Below are 25,432 nucleotides of genomic sequence, written 5' to 3' on the forward strand. Positions count from 1 at the left end.
CAGAGCAAACTAGAATGCTATTTGGCCCTAAACAGAGAGTACACAGTGGCAGAATACCTGACCACTGTGACTGACCCAAACTTAAGGAAAGCTTTGACTATGTACAGACTCAGTGAGCATAGCCTTGCTATTGAGAAAGGCCGCCGTAGGCAGACATGGCTCTCAAGAGAAGACAGGCTATGTGCACACTGCCCACAAAATGAGGTGGAAACCGAGCTGCACTTCCTAACCTCCTGCCCAATGTATGACCATATTAGAGACACATATTTCCCTCAGATCACACAGATCCACAAAGAATTCGAAAACAAATCCAATTTTGATAAACTCCCATATCTACTGGGTGAAATTCCACAGTGTGCCATCACAGCAGCAAGATTTGTGACCTGTTGCCACAAGAAAAGGGCAACCAGTGAAAAACAAACACCATTGTAAATACAACCCATATTTATGCTTACTTATTTTAACTTGTGTGCTTTAACCATTTGTACATTGTTACAACACTGTATATATTTAATATGACACTCGTAATGTCTTTATTGTTTTGAAACTTCTGTATGTGTAATGTTCACTGTTAATTCGTTTTGTTTGTTTCACTTTTGTGTATTGTCTACCTCACTTGCTTTGGCAATGTTAACACATGTTTCCCATGCCAATAAAGCCCCTTGAATTGAATTGAATTGAATTGAGAGATAGACAGAGAGAGAGTTAGACAGAGAGATAGAGAGACAGAGAGAGAGAGAGACAGAGAGACAGAGAGAGATAGACAGAGAGAGAGAGACAGAGAGAGAGAGACAGAGAGAGAGAGACAGAGAGAGAGAGACAGAGAGAGAGAGACAGAGAGAGAGAGACAGAGAGAGATAGACAGAGAGAGTTAGAGAGACAGAGACAGAGAGATAGAGACAGAGACAGAGAGATAGAGACAGAGAGAGACAGAAAGAGAGAGAGACAGAAAGAGAGAGAGACAGAAAGAGAGAGAGACAGAGAGACAGAGAGAGATAGACAGAGAGAGACAGACAGAGAGAGAGAGACAGAAAGAGAGAGAGACAGAAAGAGAGAGAGACAGAAAGAGAGAGAGACAGAGAGACAGAGAGAGATAGACAGAGAGAGATAGACAGAGAGAGAGTTAGACAGAGAGAGAGTTAGACAGAGAGATAGAGAGACAGAGAGACAGAGAGACAGAGAGACAGAGAGAGAGAGAGAGAGAGAGAGAGACAGAGAGAGATAGACAGAGAGAGAGTTAGACAGAGAGATAGAGAGATAGAGAGCAACAGTTCAGCTGCTTTCACTTCTCTATGGGAAACTCAGTAAAACAGCAAACACCACTCATTTCTTCCACAACATCATGTTTACAGTTTTTTCCTCAAAAAGGTGCTTCCCCATTTTACACCTTTTCAACACATGACTTGATTTTAATATTAAAGTTTGTTTATGTACAATTCCATAATGATGTGTTTTATTGATGGTGGTGGAAAACGCTGTCTCAGGTGCCGCTCCAGAATCTCCCATAAGTGTTCAATTGTGTTGAGATCTGGTGACTGAGACGGCCGTGTCATATGGTTTACATCGTTTTCATGCTCACCAAACCATTCAGTGACCAAACCATTCAGTGACCAAACCATTCAGTGACCACTCGTGCCCTGTGGATGGGGGCATTGTCATCCTATGGGGGCATAGCCATGGTAGCCAAAACAATGTCCTGCCCAGCATTTTTATACAAGACCCTAAGCATTATGGGATATTAATTGCTTAATTAACTCAGGAACCACACCTGTGTGGAAGCGCCTGCTTTCAATTGACTTTGTATCCCTCGTTTTCTCAGGTGTTTGTTTTATTTTGACAAGTTAGCTGTACATTTGAATGACAATGAGATGGAGTTAAAGGATAAAGACAGTGAGACAGTAGTAGATCACTAGGAGAGGAGAGGACAGAGAACACAAACACCAACCACAGACTAGGAGTTGGAACTCTGACTGGGTGCTTTCAGTAGACTGACTGATATTACATGTTGGGAAACGCTCTCACACTCTCACTTCCCCATCCCAGGACAGTCACACACCACCATGCTGAGTCAGTACCAGCTGCTTATCGCTGTTTGTGTGTCAAACATCTCCCTGTTTTAAAGGTAGACTAAGTTAAATGACTATGCCACGCGCAGTCACTGCAGAAATGTACCCATTATACCGTTTACTTTCTGCATCTACATTTGAAGTCGGAAGATTACATACACTTAGGTTGGATTTCTTGTTAACAAACTATAGTTTTGGCAAGTCGATTAGGACATCTACTTTGTGCATGGCAAGTAATTTTTCCAGCAATTGTTTACAGACAGATTATTTCACTTATAATTCACTGAATCACAATTCCAGTGGGTCAGAAGTTTACATACACTAAGTTGACTGTGCCTTTAAACAGCTTGGAAAATTCCAGAAAATTATGTCATAGCTTTAGAAGCTTCTGATATGCTAATTGACATAATTTGAGTCAATTGGAGGTGTACCTGTGGATGTATTTCAAGGCCTACCTTCAAAACTCAGTGCCTCTTTGCTTGACATCATGGGAAAATCAAAAGAAATCAGCCAAGACCTCAGAAAAAACATTGTAGACCTCCACAAGTCTGGTTCATCCTTGGGAGCAATTTCCAAATGCCTGAAGGTACCACGTTCATCTGTACAAACAATAGTACGCAAGTATAAACACCATGGGACCACACAGCCGTCAAACCGCTTACGAAGGAGACGCGTTCTGTCTCCTAGAGATGAACGTACTTTGGTGCGAAAAGTGCAAATCAATCCCAGAACAAAAGCAAAGGACCTTGTGAAGATGCTGGAGGAAACAGGTACAAAAGTATCTATATCCACAGTAAAATAAGTCCTATACCGCTCAGCAAGGAAGAAGCCACTGCTCTAAAACCGCCACCATAAAAAAGCCAGACTACGGTTTGCAACCGCACATGGGGACAAAGATCGTACTTTTTGGAGAAATGTCCTCTGGTCTGACGAAACAAAAAAAGACGTGTTTGGCAATAATGACCATCGTTATGTTTGGAGGAAAAAGGGGGAGGCTTGCAAGCCAAAGAACAACATCCCAACCGTGAAGCACGGGGGTGGCAGCATCATGTTGCGGGGGTGCTTTGCTGCAGGAGGGACTGGTGCACTTCACAAAATAGATGGCATCATGAGGCAGGAAAATGATGTGGATATATTGAAGCAACATCTCAAGACATCAGTCAGGAAGTTAAAGCTTGGTCTCAAATGGATCTTCTAAATGGACAATGACACCAAGCATACTTCCAAAGCTGTGGCAAAATGGCTTAAGGACAACAATGTCAAGGTATTGGAGTGGCCATCACAAAGCCCTGACCTCAATCCCATTGAAGATTTGTGGGCAGAACTGAAAAAGCGTGTGCGCGCAAGGAGGCCTACAAACCTGACTCAGTTACACCAGGTCTGTCAGGAGGAATGGGACAAAATTCACCCAACTTATTGTGGGAAGCTTGTGGAAAGGTACCCAAAATGTTTGGCCCAAGTTAAACAATTTAAAGGCAATGCTACCAAATACTAAATGAGTGTATGTAAACTTCTGACCCACTGGGAATGTGGTGAAATAAATAAAAGCTGAAATAAATCATCATTCACATTCTTAAAATAAAGTGGCGATCCTAACTGACCCAAGACAGGGAATTTTTTACTAGAATTAAATGTCAGGAATTGTGAAAAACTGAGTTTAAATGTATTTGGTTAAGGTGTATGTAAACTTCCAACTTCAACTGTATGTAATTTTGCTGAGACTACCTTTAAAGAGCTCTAACGATTTACAGGCATGATGTCTACTAAACACTTGAAAAGCGCACCACACACACACACACACACACACACACACACACACACACACACAGCGCTCCTGTCACTCACTTGCACTCCCAGACACACTTCCAGTCGTTGAGGGCAGGGTGAGGTTTGTCATCGGTCACGGGTCCATCCTCCTCCTCTATCAGTGTGTCTGCTGACGGAGGGGCCCACAGTTGCAGGCGCTCTGTAGCTGCCAGAATACGGTTCCCTACAGGACACATACACATGGTTAAATGGCTACATGGTTACCTGTTCCCCTGCACATTGACTTGGTACCGGTACCAACTGCATTGTTGGTTCAATACTTGTAAGTAAGTTCATGGTAAGATCTACACCTGTTGTATTCGGCACATGTGACAAATAAAATGTGAAGATATATGTCACAGTTACAAACAGATACTTACTGTACACGCAGACACAGACACACACAACAGTTAGTTAGGAGGCGTTACCTTGTGGGTCCCAGGCCAGGTTATAGCTGATAGCATTAAGGAAGAACTGTCCTGTCTTTTGCCACTGGTAGTTAAGCTGCTGTTAGTGGCAGAGACATAAGGAGAGGGGGAAAGAGAGAGGTGTAGGGAGACAGACACAGGAGGAGACAATATTGAGTGGAAAGAGACAATGAGGGGAGAGGTGGGAAGAAGAGAGTGAGAGTGGCGAGAGAGAGAGAGAGAGGAGCGCGCGAGAGAGAGAGAGAGAGAGAGAGAGAGAGAGGGGCAAGAGAGAGAGAGGGGGGCAAGAGAGAGAGAGAGAGGGGCGAGAGAGAGAGAGAGAGAGAGAGAGGGGGGGGGGGGTGAGAGAGGATAGTTATTCAACACATGCACAGACAGGCAGCTATAATAAGCTACATACTCAGGCACCAGCCACTGTTAATACAGTCATTTACAGCCACACACAACTTGAACAGAATATTCAGGGTTGATAAAATCACACAGCAAAACCGTAATGAAGCAGTTAAAACACAGTGGAACTCTCAATGCAGCAAAACACACACACACACACACACACACACACACACACACACACACACACACACACACACACACACACACACACACACACACACACACACACACACACACACACACACACACACACACACACGGCAGTTTATTCAGCATAAAATGTCAGTGTCTCTCTGCTTACCTTGTGGCGTTTGTTTGAGTTGGTAGCGAATGGTTCAAAGATACACACTGTGTTCCCATAGGACGCTGCAATCTAAACAGAGTAACGTTCAATATCATTAATCAGTAGTTTTACACACCAGGGGTAATAGTGCACAGTCATTCCCAAAGGAGAGGAGGAGGGAGGAGGAGAGGAGGGAGGAGAGGAGGGGAGAGAGGGAGGAGAGGAGGGGGGATGAGAGGAGGGGGGAGAGGAGGGGGGAGGAGAGGAGGGAGGAGAGGAGGGAGGAGAGGAGGGAGGAGAGGAGGGAGGAGAGGAGGGGGGAGAGGAGGGGGGAGGAGAGGAGGAGAGGAGGAGAGGAGGGGGGAGGAGAGGAGAGGGGGGAGGAGAGGAGGAGAGGAGGGGGGAGGAGAGGAGGGGGGAGGAGAGGAGGAGAGGAGGGGGGATGAGGGAGGAGAGGAGGGGGGATGAGGGAGGAGAGTAGGGGGGAGAGGGGGGAGGAGAGTAGGGAGGAGAGGAGGGAGGAGAGGAGGGAGGAAAGGAGGGAGGAAAGGAGGGAGGAAAGGAGGAGAGGAGGGAGGAGAGGGAGGAAAGGAGGAGAGGAGGGAGGAGAGGAGGGGGGAGGAGAGGAGGAGAGGAGGGGGGAGGAGAGGAGGAGGGAGAGGGGGGGAGGAGGAGGGAGGAGAGGAGGGGGGAGGAGGGAGGAGAAGAGAAGAGAATAGAACTGCATTTGTCATCACAACATTACTGTAACTACTAGTGTGTGTGTGTGTCTTACCCTGCCCAGTTGGTGGGAGCACTCGACACAGCCCACCTGGATGTTGCCATTTTGAGCCCCAGGGATGATCTGAACACACTCAAAATCACTGGCCAAGATCACTATATCACAGCCTGAACCATAGGCCTGGGAGAGGGGAGACAGACACACAGAGACAGACAATTCAGTCAATCCAACAAAATGCAAGACAACAGCAGCCTGGTCCCACATCGGATTGTGCCATACCAATTTGCTGAGACTATAAAAAATAAAAAAAAGTGTTTTATTTTACCTTTATTTAAGTAGGCAAGTCAGCTATTATTATTATTTACAAAGACGGCCTACCCCGTCCAAACTGTCTGGTGAACTGCACTGTAGTCAAACAGATCTGGGACCAGGCTACATATACAGCCCACTCCTCCTGACAGGTAAATATACCTACTGAGACTGTCTGGTGAACTGCACTGTAGTCAAACAGATCTGGGACCAGGCTACATATACAGCCCACTCCTCCTGACAGGTAAATATACCTACTGAGACTGTCTGGTGAACTGCACTGTAGTCAAACAGAGAGAGAGACAGAGAGGCTACAGTACAGCAGCTGTACCTCCATCACATCACTCTCTACACCATGCTTAGAAAAGTGTCTCCCCAAATGGCACCCTATTCCCTATATAGTGCACTACTTTTGACCAGGGTCTATAGGGATGCAAGGGAATAGGGTGCCATTTGAGACGCACCCTAAGTCTCCATGTTTTATTCAGGCTAGTGGTTAGGTAATGATGAGTTCTCTTAGGACGGGTCCCATGTTTCCAGGTCTACACAGTCTAGTCAGCTGCTGGTTTGGTTTCTGGTTCCATGGAAAGACGCAGAGTTGTTCACGTGAAAAGAGAGGTGTGTTGAAAAAGATTTCAGAGGGTGTGAGACGTGAGAGGTGTTTACAACACAGTGACTCTGGAACAAATAGAGGCTGAAGAGAGAGGGAGGAGAGAGGAGAGAGAGGGAGGAGAGAGGGAGGAAAGAGGAGGGAGAGAGAGAGGAGAGAGGGGGAAGAGAGGAGGGAGAGAGAGGTTGTAGAGAGAGAGAGGAGAGAGGTTGTAGAGAAATGGAAGAGAGGAGGAGAGAGAGGCTGTAGAGGAAGGAGAGAGGAGGGAGAGAGAGATTGTAGTGAGAGGGAGGAGAGAGGAGTGAGAGAGAGGCTGTAGAGAGTGGGAGGAGAGAGAGAGGCTGAAGGGAGAGGGAGGAGAGAAGAGGGAGAGAGGAGGGAGAGAGAGGGAGGAGAGAGGAGGGAGAGAGGAGGGAGAGAGGAGGGAGAGAGGAGGGAGAGAGAGGAGAGAGGAGGAGGAGAGAGAGGGAGGAGAGAGAGAGGGAGAAAGGCTGTAGAGGGAGGAGAGATGAGGGAGAGAGAGGTTGAAGAGAGAGAGGAGAGAGGAGGGATAGAGGCTGTAGAGAGAGGAGAGGGAGAGAGAGGATATAGTGAGAGGGAGGAGAGAGGTTGTAGAGAGAGGGAGAGAGGCTGTAGCGGGAGGAGAGAGGAGGGAGAGAGATGGGTTGTAGAGAGAGGGGGGAGAGAGGAGGGAGAGAGGCTGAAGAGAGAGAGAGGAGAGAGGAGTGAGAGAAAGGCTATAGCGAGAGGGAGGAGAGAGGAGGGAGAGAGGTTGTAGAGAGGGAGGAGAGAGAGGTTGTAGAGAGAGGGAGGAGAGAGGAGGGAGAGAGAGGTTGTAGAGAGAGGAGGGAGAGAGAGACTGAAGGGAGAGGGAGGAGAGGAGGGAGAGAGAGAGGTTGTAGAGAGGGAGAAGAGAAAGGTTGTAGAGAGGGAGGAGAGAGGAGGGAGAGAGAGAGGCTGAAGTGAGAGGGAGGAGAGAGGAGGGAGAGAGAGAGGTTGTAGAGAGAGGAGGGAGAGAGAGGAGGGAGAGAGAGACTGAAGTGAGAGGGAGGAGAGAGGAGGGAGAGAGAGAGGTTGTAGAGAGGGAGAAGAGAAAGGTTGTAGAGAGGGAGGAGAGAGGAGGGAGAGAGAGGCTGAAGTGAGAGGGAGGAGAGAGGAGGGAGAGAGAGAGGCTGAAGTGAGAGGGAGGAGAGAGGAGGGAGAGAGAGAGGTTGTAGAGAGGGAGAAGAGAGGATGGAGAGAGAGGTTGTAGAGAGAGGTGGGAGAGAGAGAGGCTGAAGAGAGAGGGGGGAGAGAGAGAGGCTGTAGAGAGTGGGAGGAGAGAGAGAGGCTGAAGGGAGAGGGAGGAGAGAAGAGGGAGAGAGGTTGTAGAGAGAGGTTGTAGAGAGAGGGAGGAGAGAGGAGGGAGAGAGAGGGAGGAGAGAGGAGGAGAGAGAGAGGGAGGAGAGAGAGGGAGAAAGGCTGTAGAGGGAGGAGAGATGAGGGAGAGAGAGGTTGAAGAGAGAGAGGAGAGAGGAGGGATAGAGGCTGTAGAGAGAGGAGAGGGAGAGAGAGGCTATAGTGAGAGGGAGGAGAGAGGCTGTAGAGAGAGGGAGGAGAGAGGCTGAAGAGAGAGGCTGAAGAGAGAAGGAGGAGAGAGGTTGTAGAGAGAGGGAGAGAGGCTGTAGCGGGAGGAGAGAGGAGGGAGAGAGATGGGTTGTAGAGAGAGGGGGAGAGAGGAGGGAGAGAGGAAGGAGAGAGGAAGGAGAGAGAGAGGCTGAAGAGAGAGAGAGGAGAGAGGAGTGAGAGAAAGGCTATAGTGAGAGGGAGGAGAGAGAGACTGAAGAGAGAGGGAGGAGAGAGGCTGAAGAGAGAGGGAGGAGAGAGAGGGAAGAGAGAGAGGGAGGAGAGAGGTTGTAGAGAGAGGGAGAGAGGCTGTAGCGGGAGGAGAGAGGAGGGAGAGAGAGAGGGATTGTAGAGAGAGGGAGAGAGAGAGGTTGTAGAGGGAGGAGAGAGGAGGGAGAGAGGTTGTAGAGAGGGAGGAGAGAGAGGTTGTAGAGAGGGAGGAGAGAGAGGTTGTAGAGAGAGGTTGTATAGAGAGGGAGGAGAGAGGAGGGAGAGAATGAGATTGTGGAGAGGGAGGAGAGAGGAGGGAGGAGAGAGGAGGGAGAGAGAGAGGTTGTAGAGAGAGGAGGGAGAGAGAGGAGGGAGAGAGAGGAGGGAGAGAGAGACTGAAGTGAGAGGGAGGAGAGAGGAGGGAGAGAGAGAGGTTGTAGAGAGGGAGAAGAGAAAGGTTATAGAGAGGGAGGAGAGAGGAGGGAGAGAGAGAGGCTGAAGTGAGAGGGAGGAGAGAGGAGGGAGAGAGAGAGGCTGAAGTGAGAGGGAGGAGAGAGGAGGGAGAGAGAGAGGTTGTAGAGAGGGGGAAGAGAGGAGGGAGAGAGAGGTTGTAGAGAGAGGTGGGAGAGAGAGAGGCTGAAGAGAGAGGGAGGAGAGAGAGAGGCTGAAGGGAGAGGGAGGAGAGAGAGAGGCTGAAGGGAGAGGGAGGAGAGAAGAGGGAGAGAGGTTGTAGAGAGAGGGAGGAGAGAGGAGGGAGAGAGGTTGTAGAGAGAGGGAGGAGAGAGGAGGGAGAGAGGAGGGAGAGAGAGGGAGGAGAGAGGGAGGAGAGAGGAGGAGAGAGAGAGGGAGGAGAGAGAGAGGGAGGAGAGAGAGAGGGAGGAGAGAGAGGGAGAAAGGCTGTAGAGGGAGGAGAGATGAGGGAGAGAGAGGTTGAAGAGAGAGAGGAGAGAGGAGGGATAGAGGCTGTAGAGAGAGGAGAGGGAGAGAGAGGCTATAGTGAGAGGGAGGAGAGAGGCTGTAGAGAGAGGGAGGAGAGAGGCTGAAGAGAGAGGCTGAAGAGAGAAGGAGGAGAGAGGTTGTAGAGAGAGGGAGAGAGGCTGTAGCGGGAGGAGAGAGGAGGGAGAGAGATGGGTTGTAGAGAGAGGGGGGAGAGAGGAGGGAGAGAGGGAGGAGAGAGGAGGGAGAGAGAGAGGCTGAAGAGAGAGAGAGGAGAGAGGAGTGAGAGAAAGGCTATAGTGAGAGGGAGGAGAGAGAGACTGAAGAGAGAGGGAGGAGAGAGGCTGAAGAGAGAGGGAGGAGAGAGAGGGAAGAGAGAGAGGGAGGAGAGAGAGGGAGGAGAGAGGTTGTAGAGAGGGAGAGAGGCTGTAGCGGGAGGAGAGAGGAGGGAGAGAGAGAGGGATTGTAGAGAGAGGGAGGAGAGAGGAGGGAGAGAGGTTGTAGAGAGGGAGGAGAGAGAGGTTGTAGAGAGGGAGGAGAGAGAGGTTGTAGAGAGAGGTTGTATAGAGAGGGAGGAGAGAGGAGGGAGAGAACGAGATTGTGGAGAGGGAGGAGAGAGGAGGGAGGAGAGAGGAGGGAGAGAGAGAGGTTGTAGAGAGAGGAGGGAGAGAGAGGAGGGAGAGAGAGGAGGGAGAGAGAGACTGAAGTGAGAGGGAGGAGAGAGGAGGGAGAGAGAGAGGTTGTAGAGAGGGAGAAGAGAAAGGTTGTAGAGAGGGAGGAGAGAGGAGGGAGAGAGAGGCTGAAGTGAGAGGGAGGAGAGAGGAGGGAGAGAGAGAGGCTGAAGTGAGAGGGAGGAGAGAGGAGGGAGAGAGAGAGGTTGTAGAGAGGGAGAAGAGAGGATGGAGAGAGAGGTTGTAGAGAGAGGTGGGAGAGAGAGAGGCTGAAGAGAGAGGGAGGAGAGAGAGAGGCTGAAGGGAGAGGGAGGAGAGAGAGAGGCTGAAGGGAGAGGGAGGAGAGAAGAGGGAGAGAGGTTGTAGAGAGAGGTTGTAGAGAGAGGGAGGAGAGAGGAGGGAGAGAGAGGGATGAGAGAGGAGGGAGAGAGGAGGGAGAGAGAGGGAGAGAGAGAGAGGAGAGAGGAGGAGAGAGAGAGGGAGGAGAGAGAGAGGGAGGAGAGAGAGAGGGAGGAGAGAGAGGGAGAAAGGCTGTAGAGGGAGGAGAGATGAGGGAGAGAGAGGTTGAAGAGAGAGAGGAGAGAGGAGGGATAGAGGCTGTAGAGAGAGGAGAGGGAGAGAGAGGCTATAGTGAGAGGGAGGAGAGAGGCTGTAGAGAGAGGGAGGAGAGAGGCTGAAGAGAGAGGCTGAAGAGAGAAGGAGGAGAGAGGTTGTAGAGAGAGGGAGAGAGGCTGTAGCGGGAGGAGAGAGGAGGGAGAGAGATGGGTTGTAGAGAGAGGGGGAGAGAGGAGGGAGAGAGGGAGGAGAGAGGAGGGAGAGAGAGAGGCTGAAGAGAGAGAGAGGAGAGAGGAGTGAGAGAAAGGCTATAGTGAGAGGGAGGAGAGAGAGACTGAAGAGAGAGGGAGGAGAGAGGCTGAAGAGAGAGGGAGGAGAGAGAGGGAAGAGAGAGAGGGAGGAGAGAGGTTGTAGAGAGAGGGAGAGAGGCTGTAGCGGGAGGAGAGAGGAGGGAGAGAGAGAGGGATTGTAGAGAGAGGGAGAGAGAGAGGTTGTAGAGGGAGGAGAGAGGAGGGAGAGAGGTTGTAGAGAGAGGTTGTATAGAGAGGGAGGAGAGAGGAGGGAGAGAACGAGATTGTGGAGAGGGAGGAGAGAGAGGTTGTAGAGAGGGAGGAGAGAGAGGTTGTAGAGAGGGAGGAGAGAGGAGGGAGAGAGAGAGGTTGTAGAGAGAGTAGGGAGAGAGAGACTGAAGTGAGAGGGAGGAGAGAGGAGGGAGAGAGAGAGAGGCTGAAGTGAGAGGGAGGAGAGAGGGAGAGAGAGGTTGTAGAGAGAGAGGAGAGAGGAGGGAGAGAGAGGCTGAAGTGAGAGGGAGGAGAGAGGAGGGAGAGAGAGAGGTTGTAGAGAGGAGAGAGGAGGGAGAGAGAGGTTGTAGAGAGAGGTGGGAGAGAGAGAGGCTGAAGAGAGAGGGAGGAGGGAGAATGTATGTGTGAGAAAGAAGAGAAGGAGAGTAGAGGGAGAAAGATAAAGACCGGAGAGGGAGAGAGTGGTTGAGGAGAAAGAGGAAGTAAAGGAGAGGAGATAATGTGTGTGTAAGAGAGAGAGGGAGAAAAAGGAGGGAGAGGGAAGGAGAGAGGAGCAGTCCTAGTTGAGGTATTGCTGCAGCGGCTGAACATTACAGCTGGAATTAAAAGCGGTCACCGTCACGCACAGACTAGCCCTGCTCTACACACACACACACACACACAAGGAGAGATGTGCATGACTGAGAGACCACTCTGTTCTGTACCTGTACAAAGTAAGGTGTGTGTGTGTGTGTGTGTGTGTGTGTGTGTGTGTGTGTGTGTGTCATCGATCTACATGAACCTGATACAACAGAAACAACCGCTCAGCTCATCACGTCTGTCCAAGCACCTCTCACCTCGCCTCTGCCAGCCTGCCTGCCTGGCTGTCTGCCTGTCTGCCTGCCTGCCTTTTGACAAGAGCCCTCAAAGGCCATTTGGTACGCAGCCTATATTCCCTCACAAAGCCAGTGTTTAGGTGGTCTAACATAAACCTGGCTCACACATAGCTGACTGCTCTGCCAGATCAGTCAGAGTTGGCAACACGACATGACCAAGGCATCAAGGACAATGCAGTGAATGGAGGGAGTATGAATTAGGTCTATTATATGTAACATGAGAAGAGATGTTGGCTGAAGACTGAACTCTTTTCATCAGGTTAATATTCATATAATAGAGACAGGGAGACTGAGTTCACAATACCAGCCCCCACACACACACACACACAGACAGACACACACACACACACACACACACACACACACACACCACGCAAACACACCACGCAAACACACCACGCAAACACACACACACACACACCACGCAAACACACACACACAAAGAATACACTATACGCAGACACACACAAGCATGCACGGACACACACACAAGATACACACAGACCATACACAGCTGTCACCTACAGAACAACCCAGTCAGGTAGGTCCCTCACCTTTATTACCCGAGTTCCTTTAACATATTATTGATGAACGGATGTACCATTGACAGCAGTTGGATTGAAGATGTTAATGGTGGTTGAATAATGGAGGATCTGTCTGGCTCCATCTTGGAGTCACATAGTTAACCCTGACCAGGGCTCTAGCCTGCCCTTCTTCACAAGCAGCCTAAGTTGGAAAATGTAGGCGCACACAAAGAAATGTAGGAGCACAATGAAAACTATTTGCGACATTAAAGCTAGAATCTTACATTTTCTAGGTGCACCGGTACGCTTAAATATATATTTCAGGTCGCACAGTAAAATAAATAGGCGCATATGTGAGTAAAATGCTTGAACTGTAGCTAGGATAGGTGGGTGGGTGGGTGGCGACGGACAACGTGACAGGGAAGATTGAGTCACTGGACCCATATGCATTGGGCGCATAACCCACTGGGCGTTCACCCACGATGCTCACAATGACAGGAATCACAGATTATGGTAATTCATGCATCTTAACAGAACATGCAACTCATGTAATGAGGCAGCCAATAAAATGTCATTTTCAAACATTTGCCAAAATGCAATTTGCAAGAAAACACCATTCTAACCAGAGCACCTGGGAAAACACCATTCTAACCAGAGCACCTGGGAAAACACCATTCTAACCAGAGCACCTGGGGAAACACCATTCTAACCAGAGCACCTGGGGAAACACCATTCTAACCAGAGCACCTGGGAAAACACCATTCTAACCAGAGCACCTGGGAAAACACCATTCTAAACAGAGCAGAATGGCTCAGAAGGGGAGGGGTGTGTGGTGAAGATATAGGCCAGTCTCTCTCCAGAATGGCTCAGAAGGGGAGGGGTGTGTGGTGAAGATATAGGCCAGTCTCTCTCCAGAATGGCTCAGCAGGGCAGGGGTGTGTGGTGGAGATATAGGCCAGTCTCTCTCCAGAATGGCTCAGCAGGGCAGGGGTGTGTGGTGGAGATATAGGCCAGTCTCTCTCCAGAATGGCTCAGCAGGGCAGGGGTGTGTGGTGGAGATATAGGCCAGTCTCTCTCCAGAATGGCTCAGCAGGGCAGGGGTGTGTGGTGAAGATATAGGCCAGTCTCTCTCCAGAATGGCTCAGCAGGGCAGGGGTGTGTGGTGAAGATATAGGCCAGTCTCTCTCCAGAATGGCTCAGCAGGGCAGGGGTGTGTGGTGAAGATATAGGCCAGTCTCTCTCCAGAATGGCTCAGCAGGGGAGGGGTGTGTGGTGAAGATATAGGCCAGTCTCTCTCCAGAATGGCTCAGAAGGGGAGGGGTGTGTAGTGAAGATATAGGCCAGTCTCTCTCCAGAATGGCTCAGCCGACACCCGCAAATTCCTGCGCATTCATTGTTTCATTGTGTGAATTGTTTGCCCTTAGATATTTTTTTATCAATTCCCCATTAGTAGTAAATGTTCCTTTAATCCCTGTCATTTGATTACATTGATTTATGTTAATGTATGTATTAACTACAATAATTCACCATTCTCACAGTGAAAAGGTTGTTCCAGAATTCACAACCTGCTATACTTGTCAGTAACAAGTTTTGGTTTATTTCATAACCATCACACATGTTTTCATTGTTATTGGTTTGGAGTGCTCCACTGAGCAATGAGCATGTGTCTAGTTTCTCTGATAATGTTGAGGGGGAGTGGGGGCGCCTGGGCACGCATAGAAGTACCTGGCCTGCTGAGGCTGCTGACCTCTCATTAGTTGACTTCATAAAAATGATAAACATCTAAAAGTTACGATGAACCACACGACATTCATTGAGAAAGGAAACAGTTATTATTGAAATGAAAATGCGCATATGAAAATCAGAACTGGCACGCAGAACAGTAGAAATGGTAGCTTGTCCGAACTTCAAATTCACAAGCCGCATACGAAGTCTTCATTAAATATTTGCCTCCATGTTTCTATGGTGGGATTTTGCCTATAGGCTACTTTGAAGCAAGGTGAGACGTGCTTCATAATATGAAATAAATCATTCTTGTTTCAAACAATTAAGTATGTTTTCAAAATGCATACTGCCTCCAGCTGACATTGTAAAGTGGTGGTTGACGTGATGATAGCCTGTTTCCTGCACATGAATGGGAGATGCACTTCAATTACCAGTTGAGAAATAAAAATAGTAGCTCTTTAAATCTTGCACCAAAAGTATTTTTAACACGTGACTGCAATTGTTGCGCAATGAATGGGCTCGTAAAAGCCCTCGTTTTACTCCAGCAACAACCAGCTGAGGATTGTATTGTTGTATTGGAGAAATAAGATACTTTTAGTGTATCTGGACAACCCTTCAAATTAGTGGATTTGGATATTTCAGCCACACCCGTCGAGCACACAGCCATGCAATCTCCATAGACAAACATTGGCAGTAGAATGGTCCGCAACTGAAGAGCTCAGTGACCTTCAATGTGGCACCGTCATAGGATACCACCTTTCCAACAAGTCAGTTAGTCAAATTTCTGCCCTGCTAGAGCTGCCCCAGTCCACTGTAAGTGCTGTTATTGTGAAGTGGAAACATCTAGGAGCAACGGCTCAGCCGCAAAGTGTTAGGCCACACAAGCTCACAGAACAGGACGGCCAAGTGCTGAAGCACGTAGCGTGTAAAAATCGTCTGTCCTAGGTTGAAAAAAATCACTTCACTACCGAGTTCCAAACTGCCTCTGGAAGCAGCGTCAGCACAATAACTGTTAGTCTGGAGCTTCATGAAATGGGTTTCGTTGGCCGAGCAGCCGCACGCACACCAGTCTAAGATCACCATGCGCGATGCCAAGCGTTGGCTGGAGTGGTGTAAAGCTCACTGCCATTGGACTCTGGAGCAGTGGAAACGTGATGAATCACGCTTTACCATCTCCTGTTTCAGCATGACAATGCCCCTGTGCACAAAGCAAGGTCCATACAGAAATGGTTTGTCGAGATCAGTGAGGAGAAACTTCACTGGCCTGCACAGAGCCCTGACCTCAACCCCATCGAACACCTTTGGGAGCCAGGTCTATCGCCCAACATCAGAGCCCGACCTCACTAATGCTCTTGTGGCTGAATGGAAGCAAGTCCCCGCAGCAATGTTCCAACATCTAGTGGAAAGCCATCCAGAAGAGCGGAGGCTGTTTGTTATTGCAGCAAAGGGGGGACCAACTCCATATGAATGGCCATGATTTTGGAATGAGATGTTCAACGACAAGGTGTCCACATACTTTTGCCATGTAGTGTACATGATTACTAACGAAAATACACACAGGCCAACTTAATTATTAACCTATAGAGTGATAAACATGCCGGCAAATGTATTATTTTGCAATGGGATTTATTTTCTCCCGGTCATTTGGGCCAACAACAGTTTTATTTATCAGCTTTCATGTAATCATTTTTGGGCCAAAAGCCGCTATGCCATGGTGTGAGTGTGTGTTAAAGACAGAGCCCTGGGTGAGCTCTACGGGTCTCAGTGTGTGTGTTAAAGACAGAGCCCTGGGTGAGCCCTACGGGTCTCAGTGTGAGTGGTAAAGACAGAGCCCTGGGTGAGCTCTACGGGTCTCAGTGTGTGTGGTAAAGACAGAGCCCTGGGTGAGCCCTACGGGTCTCAGTGTGAGTGTTAAAGACAGAGCCCTGGGTGAGCCCTACGGGTCTCAGTGTGAGTGTTAAAGACAGAGCCCTGGGTGAGCCCTACGGGTCTCAGTGTGAGTGTTAAAGACAGAGCCCTGGGTGAGCCCTACGGGTCTCAGTGTGAGTGTTAAAGACAGAGCCCTGGGTGAGCCCTACGGGTCTCAGTGTGTGTGTTAAAGACAGAGCCCTGGGTGAGCTCTATGGGTCTCAGTGTGAGTGGTAAAGACAGAGTCCTGGGTGAGCCCTACGGGTCTCAGTGTGTGTGTTAAAGACAGAGCCCTGGGTGAGCTCTACGGGTCTCAGTGTGAGTGGTAAAGACAGAGCCCTGGGTGAGCTCTACGGGTCTCAATGTGAGTGTTAAAGACAGAGCCCTGGGTGAGCCCTACGGGGCTCAGTGTGAGTGTTAAAGACAGAGCCCTGGGTGAGCCCTACGGGGCTCAGTGTGAGTGTTAAAGACAGAGCCCTGGGTGAGCTCTACGGGTCTCAGTGTGAGTGGTAAAGACAGAGCCCTGGGTGAGCTCTACGGGTCTCAGTGTGAGTGGTAAAGACAGAGCCCTGGGTGAGCCCTACGGGTCTCAATGTGAGTGGTAAAGACAGAGCCCTGGGTGAGCCCTACGGGGCTCAGTGTGAGTGTTAAAGACAGAGCCCTGGGTGAGCTCTACGGGTCTCAGTGTGAGTGGTACATCTTTAGACCGAATGTGGTTCTGGAGGTTTCTTTCCCCTGAAATGGACCCTGATATCTCTGAGGGATACATAAACGGCCTATAGTGCACTACTTTTTCACTATATAGTGCACTACTTTTAGTGCATGACCAGATCCCATGGGCTCTGGTCAAAAGTAGTGCACTATATAAGGAATAGGGTGCCATTGTGGACGCAACCAGACACTGAGCCACCAGCCCTCAGGGATGGAACCCAATGGAACACAATACTAGTCGTTAGGCCTATGCTGTCAGATGTAGTAGTATAGGCCAATGCATTCATCATCTTATGTAAGATGGAATTGTATTCTTTTAAACAATACAAAACATACACGTAGAAACGACAACATCACACAAAGATCAACTGCATCACCACGGCTCAGACCCACATGCTCACACCCCCATTTCCAGCGCCTGTATCTCTCCACCACATGGCATCAAAATGCACCATTTTGTTAGGCCAATGCATTTGTAAAGCAAATGTCTCATGTGGCTGTTATAAAGGCTTTATGAATGTGCCTACAATAAAGTGTTACCATGTTTTCCATGTTATGCTAGCCATGTTATGCTAGCCTATGTCCCAAAGCAGGTAGCCTCTAGCTTAGGTTCCATTCCCATGGTTGTTTCACCACATACTATAAGCAGCTGGTTGAAAATCACTACACTGTACGCTATTATTAATAGCATTTAGAAGTCTGAATATAGAGAACGCCCTGAGCGCCGACCATGTGTGTGTGAGTGACATGAAAGTGTTTAGTATTATCCCTCTCGAGCAAGTTTCACAGAGGACAACCTTATGTACCACAAGCAGCTGCTGTGAGCAATGATGAGGTTCTCATATCTCTCAAAATACAATCAGGGGGAAACAGTTTGGACAGCAAATGGCTATTGCTGTCAAGAGAAGACAGTGAAAAGACTATTCTTTTACAGTTATGAAAATTCTCAACTTGATGGAGCGAACAGTACTATCTTATTGACACCAGCGGAGAGCATCGGCCATATCCCCGGTGAGTGGGAATATTCACTCTTTATCATTGTTGGGTTAGTCAGTGCCACAGCAAAGTTAGTTTTTGGACAATAATTTCCTCCTCCAGGTTAGATGGATGTGCTATTGTAGGCTGTGTCTCCTCCTTCTCGTAGGCCTTTCATATGGATGTCCTATTGTAGGCTGTGTGTCTCCTCCTTCTCGTAGGCCTTTCATATGGATGTCCTATTGTAGGCTGTGGGTCTCCTCCTTCTCGTAGGCCTTTCATATGGATGTCCTATTGTAGGCTGTGGGTCTCCTCCTTCTCGTAGGCCTTTCATATGGATGTCCTATTGTAGGCTGTGGGTCTCCTCCTTCTCGTAGGCCTTTCATATGGATGTCCTATTGTAGGCTGTGGGTCTCCTCCTTCTCGTAGGCCTTTCATATGGATGTCCTATTGTAGGCTGTGTCTCCTCCTTCTCGTAGGCCTTTTATATAGGTGTCCTATTGTAGGCTGTGTCTCCTTCTCGTAGGCCTTTTATATGGATGTCCTATTGTAGGCTGTGTCTCCTCCTTCTCGTAGGCCTTTTATATGGATGTCCTATTGTAGGCTGTGTCTCCTCCTTCTCGTAGGCCTTTCATATGGATGTCCTATTGTAGGCTGTGTCTCCTCCTTCTTGTAGGCCTTTTATATGGATGTCCTATTGTAGGCTGTGTGTCTCCTTCTCGTAGGCCTTTCATATGGATGTCCTATTGTAGGCTGTGTGTCTCCTTCTCGTAGGCCTTTCATATGGATGTCCTATTGTAGGCTGTGTCTCCTCCTTCTTGTAGGCCTTTTATATGGATGTCCTATTGTAGGCTGTGTCTCCTCCTTCTCGTAGGCCTTTTATATGGATGTCCTATTGTAGGCTGTGTGTCTCCTCCTTCTCGTAGGCCTTTTATATGGATGTCCTATTGTAGGCTGTGTGTCTCCTCCTTCTCGTAGGCCTTTTATATGGATGTCCTATTGTAGGCTGTGTCTCCTCCTTCTCGTAGGCCTTTTATATGGATGTCCTATTGTAGGCTGTGTGTCTCCTTCTCGTAGGCCTTTTATATGGATGTCCTATTGTAGGCTGTGTGTCTCCTTCTCGTAGGCCTTTCATATGGATGTCCTATTGTAGGCTGTGTGTCTCCTCCTTCTCGTAGGCCTTTTATATGGATGTCCTATTGTAGGCTGTGTGTCTCCTCCTTCTCCTAGGCATTTTATATGGATGTCCTATTGTAGGCTGTGTCTCCTCCTTCTCGTAGGCCTTTCATATGGATGTCCTATTGTAGGCTGTGTCTCCTCCTTCTCCTAGGCATTTCATATGGATGTCCTATTGTAGGCTGTGTCTCCTCCTTCTCGTAGGCCTTTTATATGGATGTCCTATTGTAGGCTGTGTCTCCTTCTCGTAGGCCTTTTATATGGATGTCCTATTGTAGGCTGTGTCTCCTTCTCGTAGGCCTTTTAAATGGATGTCCTATTGTAGGTTGTGTCTCCTCCTTCTCGTAGGCCTTTCATATGGATGTCCTATTGTAGGCATCATAAGGTGAATGCACCAATTTGTAAGTCGCTCTGGATAAGAGCGTCTGCTAAATGACTTAAATGTAAATGTAAATGTAGGCTGTGTCTCCTCCTTCTCGTAGGCCTTTCATATGGATGTCCTATTGTAGGCTGTGTCTCCTCCTTCTCGTAGGCCTTTTATATGGATGTCCTATTGTAGGCTGTGTGTCTCCTCCTTCTCGTAGGCCTTTTATATGGATGTCCTATTGTAGGCTGTGTCTCCTCCTTCTCGTAGGCCTTTCATATGGATGTCCTATTGTAGGCTGTGTCTCCTTCTTCTCGTAGGCCTTTCATATGGATGTCCTATTGTAGGCTGTGTCTCCTTCTTCTCGTAGGCCTTTCATATGGATGTCCTATTGTAGGCTGTGTGTCTCCTCCTTCTCGTAGGCCTTTCATATGGATGTCCTATTGTAGGCTGTGTCTCCTCCTTCTCGTAGGCCTTTCATATGGATGAGACAGCGTCGTCTTTATTGATCTGTCAGTCAGCCCAGTATTCTACCCTGTCATTTTTGTCGCATTAAAAAAGATGATCCTAATGTCTCCAGTAATACAAAGTTTAGTAGAATTACATGAAATGTGTTTATAAAAGGCGACATTTTTCCCATGCAGAGAAAAGAGAACAAATGTATCTGATATAGCCTAAAGTCCACTGAACGGTCTATTTTGTGAAAATAGTTATATTATTAGCCTAAATTATGACTATCCAATCTACTCATCACATTAGGAATAATAGGCTTCTTTACATAAGTCTGCAAATGTGCTGCATGGAATGCTTTATTATTAAAGAAGAATTTTTAGGTTAAAATTTGCTTCCCCAAACTTGAAACTCGTGTACCGCATATAGCACCGACGTCCGGGGCACTAACCTCCGCTCCCCTTCCTGCATTTCAACACATTTTTGCCATGGTGCAGAGAGAAAAATTTGCAGTTTTATAATGCTATTCTACACATTTTGACATGAGGCTTACAGAAAATATTGCAGTTTTAAAGCTAATTTCCTGGAGGCCCAAGACATCACCCATAGGAGACAGTGAACCCGACCTAATAACACACCCTGAGACTGTACCACTACAGCTCCTGTACCTCCCCATATAACTACAGTATGTGAGTGTACTACCGTCTCTGACAGGGGGTCTTTGTGGCGCAGCGGCTAGTGAACAGCTTACCCTGCCACTGCAGGGGTTACTGGTTCAAATCCTGCTTAGGCTGTTCCCTCTCGTCAGCTCTGAGATGCTGCAGCTCAGTGTGTACGCTAGTATCAGATAGACTTCACTGTTAGGCTAGCTGTGTGTAGGCTAGTATCAGATAGACTTCACTGTTAGGCTAGCTGTGTGTAGGCTAGTATCAGATAGACTTCACTGTTAGGCTAGCTGTGTGTAGGCTAGTATCAGATAGACTTCACTGTTAGGCTAGCTGTATGTAGGCTAGTGTCAGATAGACTTCACTAGCTAGCTGTGTGTGAGAGCTAAGGCCAAAAGCCATTCAGGCTACTGTCAGCAGATGGTACATTCTTACAGGTCATCATATCCATATAATAGGCCCACTTCTAATGGGATTTCTATGATCATTATTGTACTTCAGATAGCCTGCTACTCTGTTACACAATCATACAGAGAACAGTTCCATATGCTCAATCACTCACTCACAGAGGGATAGGCAATCTATTACACAAACACAGACACAGGCTAAAAAAAGGAATTTCAAGACAGACAATGCAAACATCGCTCATGTATTAATCAATAGACCAAAGTAACTTCCGCTCTGTCGGGCTGGCAGCAAACCAGGATAGTCAGACAGGACACTAATACACCGTTCAAACCAGGATAGTCAGACAGGACACTAATACACCGTTCAAACCAGGATAGTCAGACAGGACACTAATACACCGTTCAAACCAGGATAGTCAGACAGGACACTAATACACCTTTCAAACCAGGATAGTCAGACAGGACACTAATACACCTTTCAAACCAGGATAGTCAGACAGGACACTAATACACCTTTCAAACCAGGATAGTCAGACAGGACACTAATACACCTTTCAAACCAGGATAGTCAGACAGGACACTAATACACCTTTCAAACCAGGATAGTCAGACAGGACACTAATACACCTTTCAAACCAGGATAGTCAGACAGGACACTAATACACCTTTCAAACCAGGATAGTCAGACAGGACACTAATACACCTTTCAAACCAGGATAGTCAGACAGGACACTAATACACCTTTCAAACCAGGATAGTCAGACAGGACACTAATACACCTTTCAAACCAGGATAGTCAGACAGGACACTAATACACCTTTCAAACCAGGATAGTCAGACAGGACACTAATACACCTTTCAAACCAGGATAGTCAGACAGGACACTAATACACCTTTCAAACCAGGATAGTCAGACAGGACACTAATACACCTTTCAAACCAGGATAGTCAGACAGGACACTAATACACCTTTCAAACCAGGATAGTCAGACAGGACACTAATACACCTTTCAAACCAGGATAGTCAGACAGGACACTAATACACCTTTCAAACCAGGATAGTCAGACAGGACACTAATACACCTTTCAAACCAGGATAGTCAGACAGGACACTAATACACCTTTCAAACCAAGACGTTTTCCCACTAAGTTTAGCATCCAGACAACTGTTTGTCTACTTTTCTTTATATGAAAGGTACTGCAGGCAACAAAGCCTATGCTTTTATTTCCGCCAACTGACCTAGTCGTGATTGAGGTAAAGTTCTGCCTACGGCTTAGTACTGTATATGCATAATGCTGAGGCACTAAGCTCTTGATGGTTACTAGGCAGCGCACTTTACTACTATAAATCCGGTAAAGGTGCCAATGGATACAGACTGTCCCATTGACCAGACTGGTGCACATTCAACAAATCTGATCTAACTAAGTGGAAATTCGTCAAATTCTTCATGATTGATGTATTGTAATAGTCCCACAATGGATTACTTAAGTCCAAGTTGGATATATTGTTTTGGTTGAGTTTGATTGACCTCTTGACCTCTTCCGCATCTATCCTCCTGTCCTGGCAGTTGTACACTTTGTGAGGCATGTCACTTTACCCATCTCTTTGCATAGGCTAGCCCACTTCATGCACTGTTTTCTTAACCACAACTGGATGGATCCAGAAAGAATTACTGTGGGAATAAATAAATATCACTGAATGACAAAATATTGGAATAAAGTAGGCTAATGCAATTGAAGGCATCAAATTGTTGCTGACTGAAACTCCCAAAGTCATCTAATTGTTATAATACATTTGAAGCAATAGCCTGCCCGCGTGGTCAACTATTTCAGCACCGTTTCACGCTGCTTTGAAACAAGCGTGGGGACTTGATAAATCAATCAGTCATATTTTTATTTTCACTGAATCTCCGTTTGGATATTGGTTGGGCTACAATTAGGCTGTGGAAATGTTAGCTAAGTTGCGGTGAGTGCTGCTCATGATCATCTTGTCTAGTCGACTCATTCATTATCACTGATCAGAACATGTTGACAGCATGTTATGTATCGTAACATTCATTATCACTGATCAGAACATTGTGACAGCATGTTATGTATCTTAAAATTCATTATCACTGATCAGAACATTGTGACAGCATGTTATGTATCTTAACATTCATTATCACTGATCAGAACATTGTGACAGCATGTTATGTATCGTAACATTCATTATCACTGATCAGAACATTGTGACAGCATGTTATGTATCTTAACATTCATTATCACTGATCAGAACATTGTGACAGCATGTTATGTATCTTAACATTCATTATCACTGATCAGAACATTGTGACAGCATGTTATGTATCTTAACATTCATTATCACTGATCAGAACATTGTGACAGCATGTTATGTATCTTAACATTCATTATCACTGATCAGAACATTGTGACAGCATGTTATGTATCTTAACATTCATTATCACTGATCAGAACATTGTGACAGCATGTTATATATCTTAACATTCATTATCACTGATCAGAACATTGTGACAGCATGTTATGTATCTTAACAAGTGGATAATTTTGCTCTTCACTTGACCCCCGACCAAAAGCCTGGGTCTTAATCCATCAATGTGATTTTGTTTCACTGAATCTCTCTGTCTGTATACAGAATGGTTAATTCTCTGGCTGGGAAAACAAGTGGAGGTGGAATAACTATCTTTGTTTCCTCATCTATCCCTGATCTGAAACATTTAGCATGCTATATTTAAGCAATAAGGCCTGAGGTGGCCAATATACCACAGCTAAGGACTGTTCTTATGCACAACGTAATGCGGAGTGCCTGGCTACAGCCCTTAGCCGTGGTATATTGGCCATATTCCACAAACCCCCAACTTAATTAGAGCAGTAAAAAAATATATGTTTTGTCATACCCGTGGTATACGGCTGTCAGCCAATCAGCATTCAGGGCTCGAAGCACCCCGTTTATAATGTAGCCTAAATCAACAGTAGGGCTAGTATTTTGCTTGATCCGGTATAGGCAACTCCAAAAGCCTGCAGAGGTTGTCGAATATGAACACGGACTCACATGAAAATATGATTGTCATGATATTGATAGAAAATAATAGCAAAGACCCTACGCCTGCTCCCTAGCAAAGACCCTACGCCTGCTCCCTAGCAAAGACCCTACGCCTGCTCCCTAGCAAAGACCCTACGCCTGCTCCCTAGCAAAGACCCTACGCCTGCTCCCTAACAAAGACCCTACGCCTGCTCCCTAGCAAAGACCCTACGCCTGCTCCCTAGCAAAGACCCTACGCCTGCTCCCTAACAAAGGAGTGATGGTAGGAAAAAATATGAAACGCAGATGAAAAAACCATGGGATTGGGCTTGATTTCAAAATATCACTTTTTTTGTATTTTATTCCACTATATTCTTACTATAAAATGTGTGTGTGTATTGACTGACCGGGTTGGTGTGTCTTGTCTGTTTAATGAACAAAATAAGGAACTATTGATTTCATTTGGAGGGCCTGTTTGTAAGGGGGTCCTATGAACATGAGGGGGGGGTATTTCTGAGGGTGACCAACATCAAATGAGAAAATGCACACTGACTAACTACTATATTTCCAAATGACTATCATATTATTCAGATGGATAGTAGATGGATAGTAAATGCGATATGATGCATGTACAATAACACGCAACCTCTTTGCTCTGAAAGGATGCCAGCTAGCTGTCTACGTCACCGCCTGCACAGCTGATGCTAGCTTGACAGCCGCTCGAGCTAATGACACTGACGCCAATGTTAGCTAGCCTCGCTCACAACACACACCCCCACACCAAGCCCTAGCCCCGGGATAGGTGTGGCGTTAAAATCATATCATTCAATGTATTGTTTGGATGCTGGAAAGAAAACTGCATTATTATCGATGTTATATGTGAAATTGCGTAAAAACATCAAAGGAATTCCCCTGTCGACCCTTGTAACACGCAGCATCATAAAGGTCATTTGACAGGCTTTCCGTCTTAGGACCAAAGCAAATAAACAGAACGTTAGCTCTGGCTCTATATCCTCTGCGAACACCGTAGGATAACCTTGAACACCCACTGTTAGCTGGCTAATGCCGACCGTTAATGTCAGGGCGAATGAATGATGTGGTGGATTGGCAGCCTCACAGACCTGACTCAACGTTACCCGCGAATATATCGGTGCACTTCATGCAGACGACTCTGTGAATCTTGTTAGCGCTCTGTCTGTACATGGCTAGCCAAGATGCTATCTAGCGCTGCTTAGTTAGCAAGGATGCTATCGCTGACAGCTAGGTAGCTAATCATCGTCTCCCAAACAGCGTCAGATCAGTTCAATATCAAAATAAAACCTACGGTGAAAGGAATGTCGTTGACGCTCCCCACAGAATAGCAGCAGTCACCGGGGTTCACAGCTCCCGTTAGCACCTGGTGGAGATGCATGTTCCCCTTCTTTTAGCTTCAACAGATGCCTGGATATTTAATTATTTACGACAGCGACTCGTCCACCCTCTGTTTCTCCATCTAACT

At 47.2% G+C, this 25,432-nt stretch overlaps 1 protein-coding gene across 1 annotated transcript in view; it reads right to left on the minus strand.

Moving 5' to 3' along the window:
• The window catches only part of LOC120052969 (dmX-like protein 2), an 84,926-nt gene extending 78,583 nt beyond the window's left edge, over positions 1–6,343 (minus strand). Inside the window, exons 1-5 of the mRNA XM_039000221.1 lie at positions 6,338–6,343; positions 5,752–5,877; positions 4,995–5,066; positions 4,301–4,379; positions 3,912–4,056 (exon numbers count right to left, since the gene is read on the minus strand). Of these exons, the coding sequence (XP_038856149.1) occupies positions 3,912–4,056; positions 4,301–4,379; positions 4,995–5,066; positions 5,752–5,877; positions 6,338–6,343 (428 nt within the window). The remainder of the gene's footprint in view (positions 1–3,911; positions 4,057–4,300; positions 4,380–4,994; positions 5,067–5,751; positions 5,878–6,337) is intronic.
• Between the last annotated feature and the right edge of the window lie 19,089 nt (positions 6,344–25,432).

This window comes from Salvelinus namaycush, chromosome 1, assembly GCF_016432855.1.
Source record: "Salvelinus namaycush isolate Seneca chromosome 1, SaNama_1.0, whole genome shotgun sequence".
NCBI lineage: Eukaryota > Metazoa > Chordata > Actinopteri > Salmoniformes > Salmonidae > Salvelinus > Salvelinus namaycush.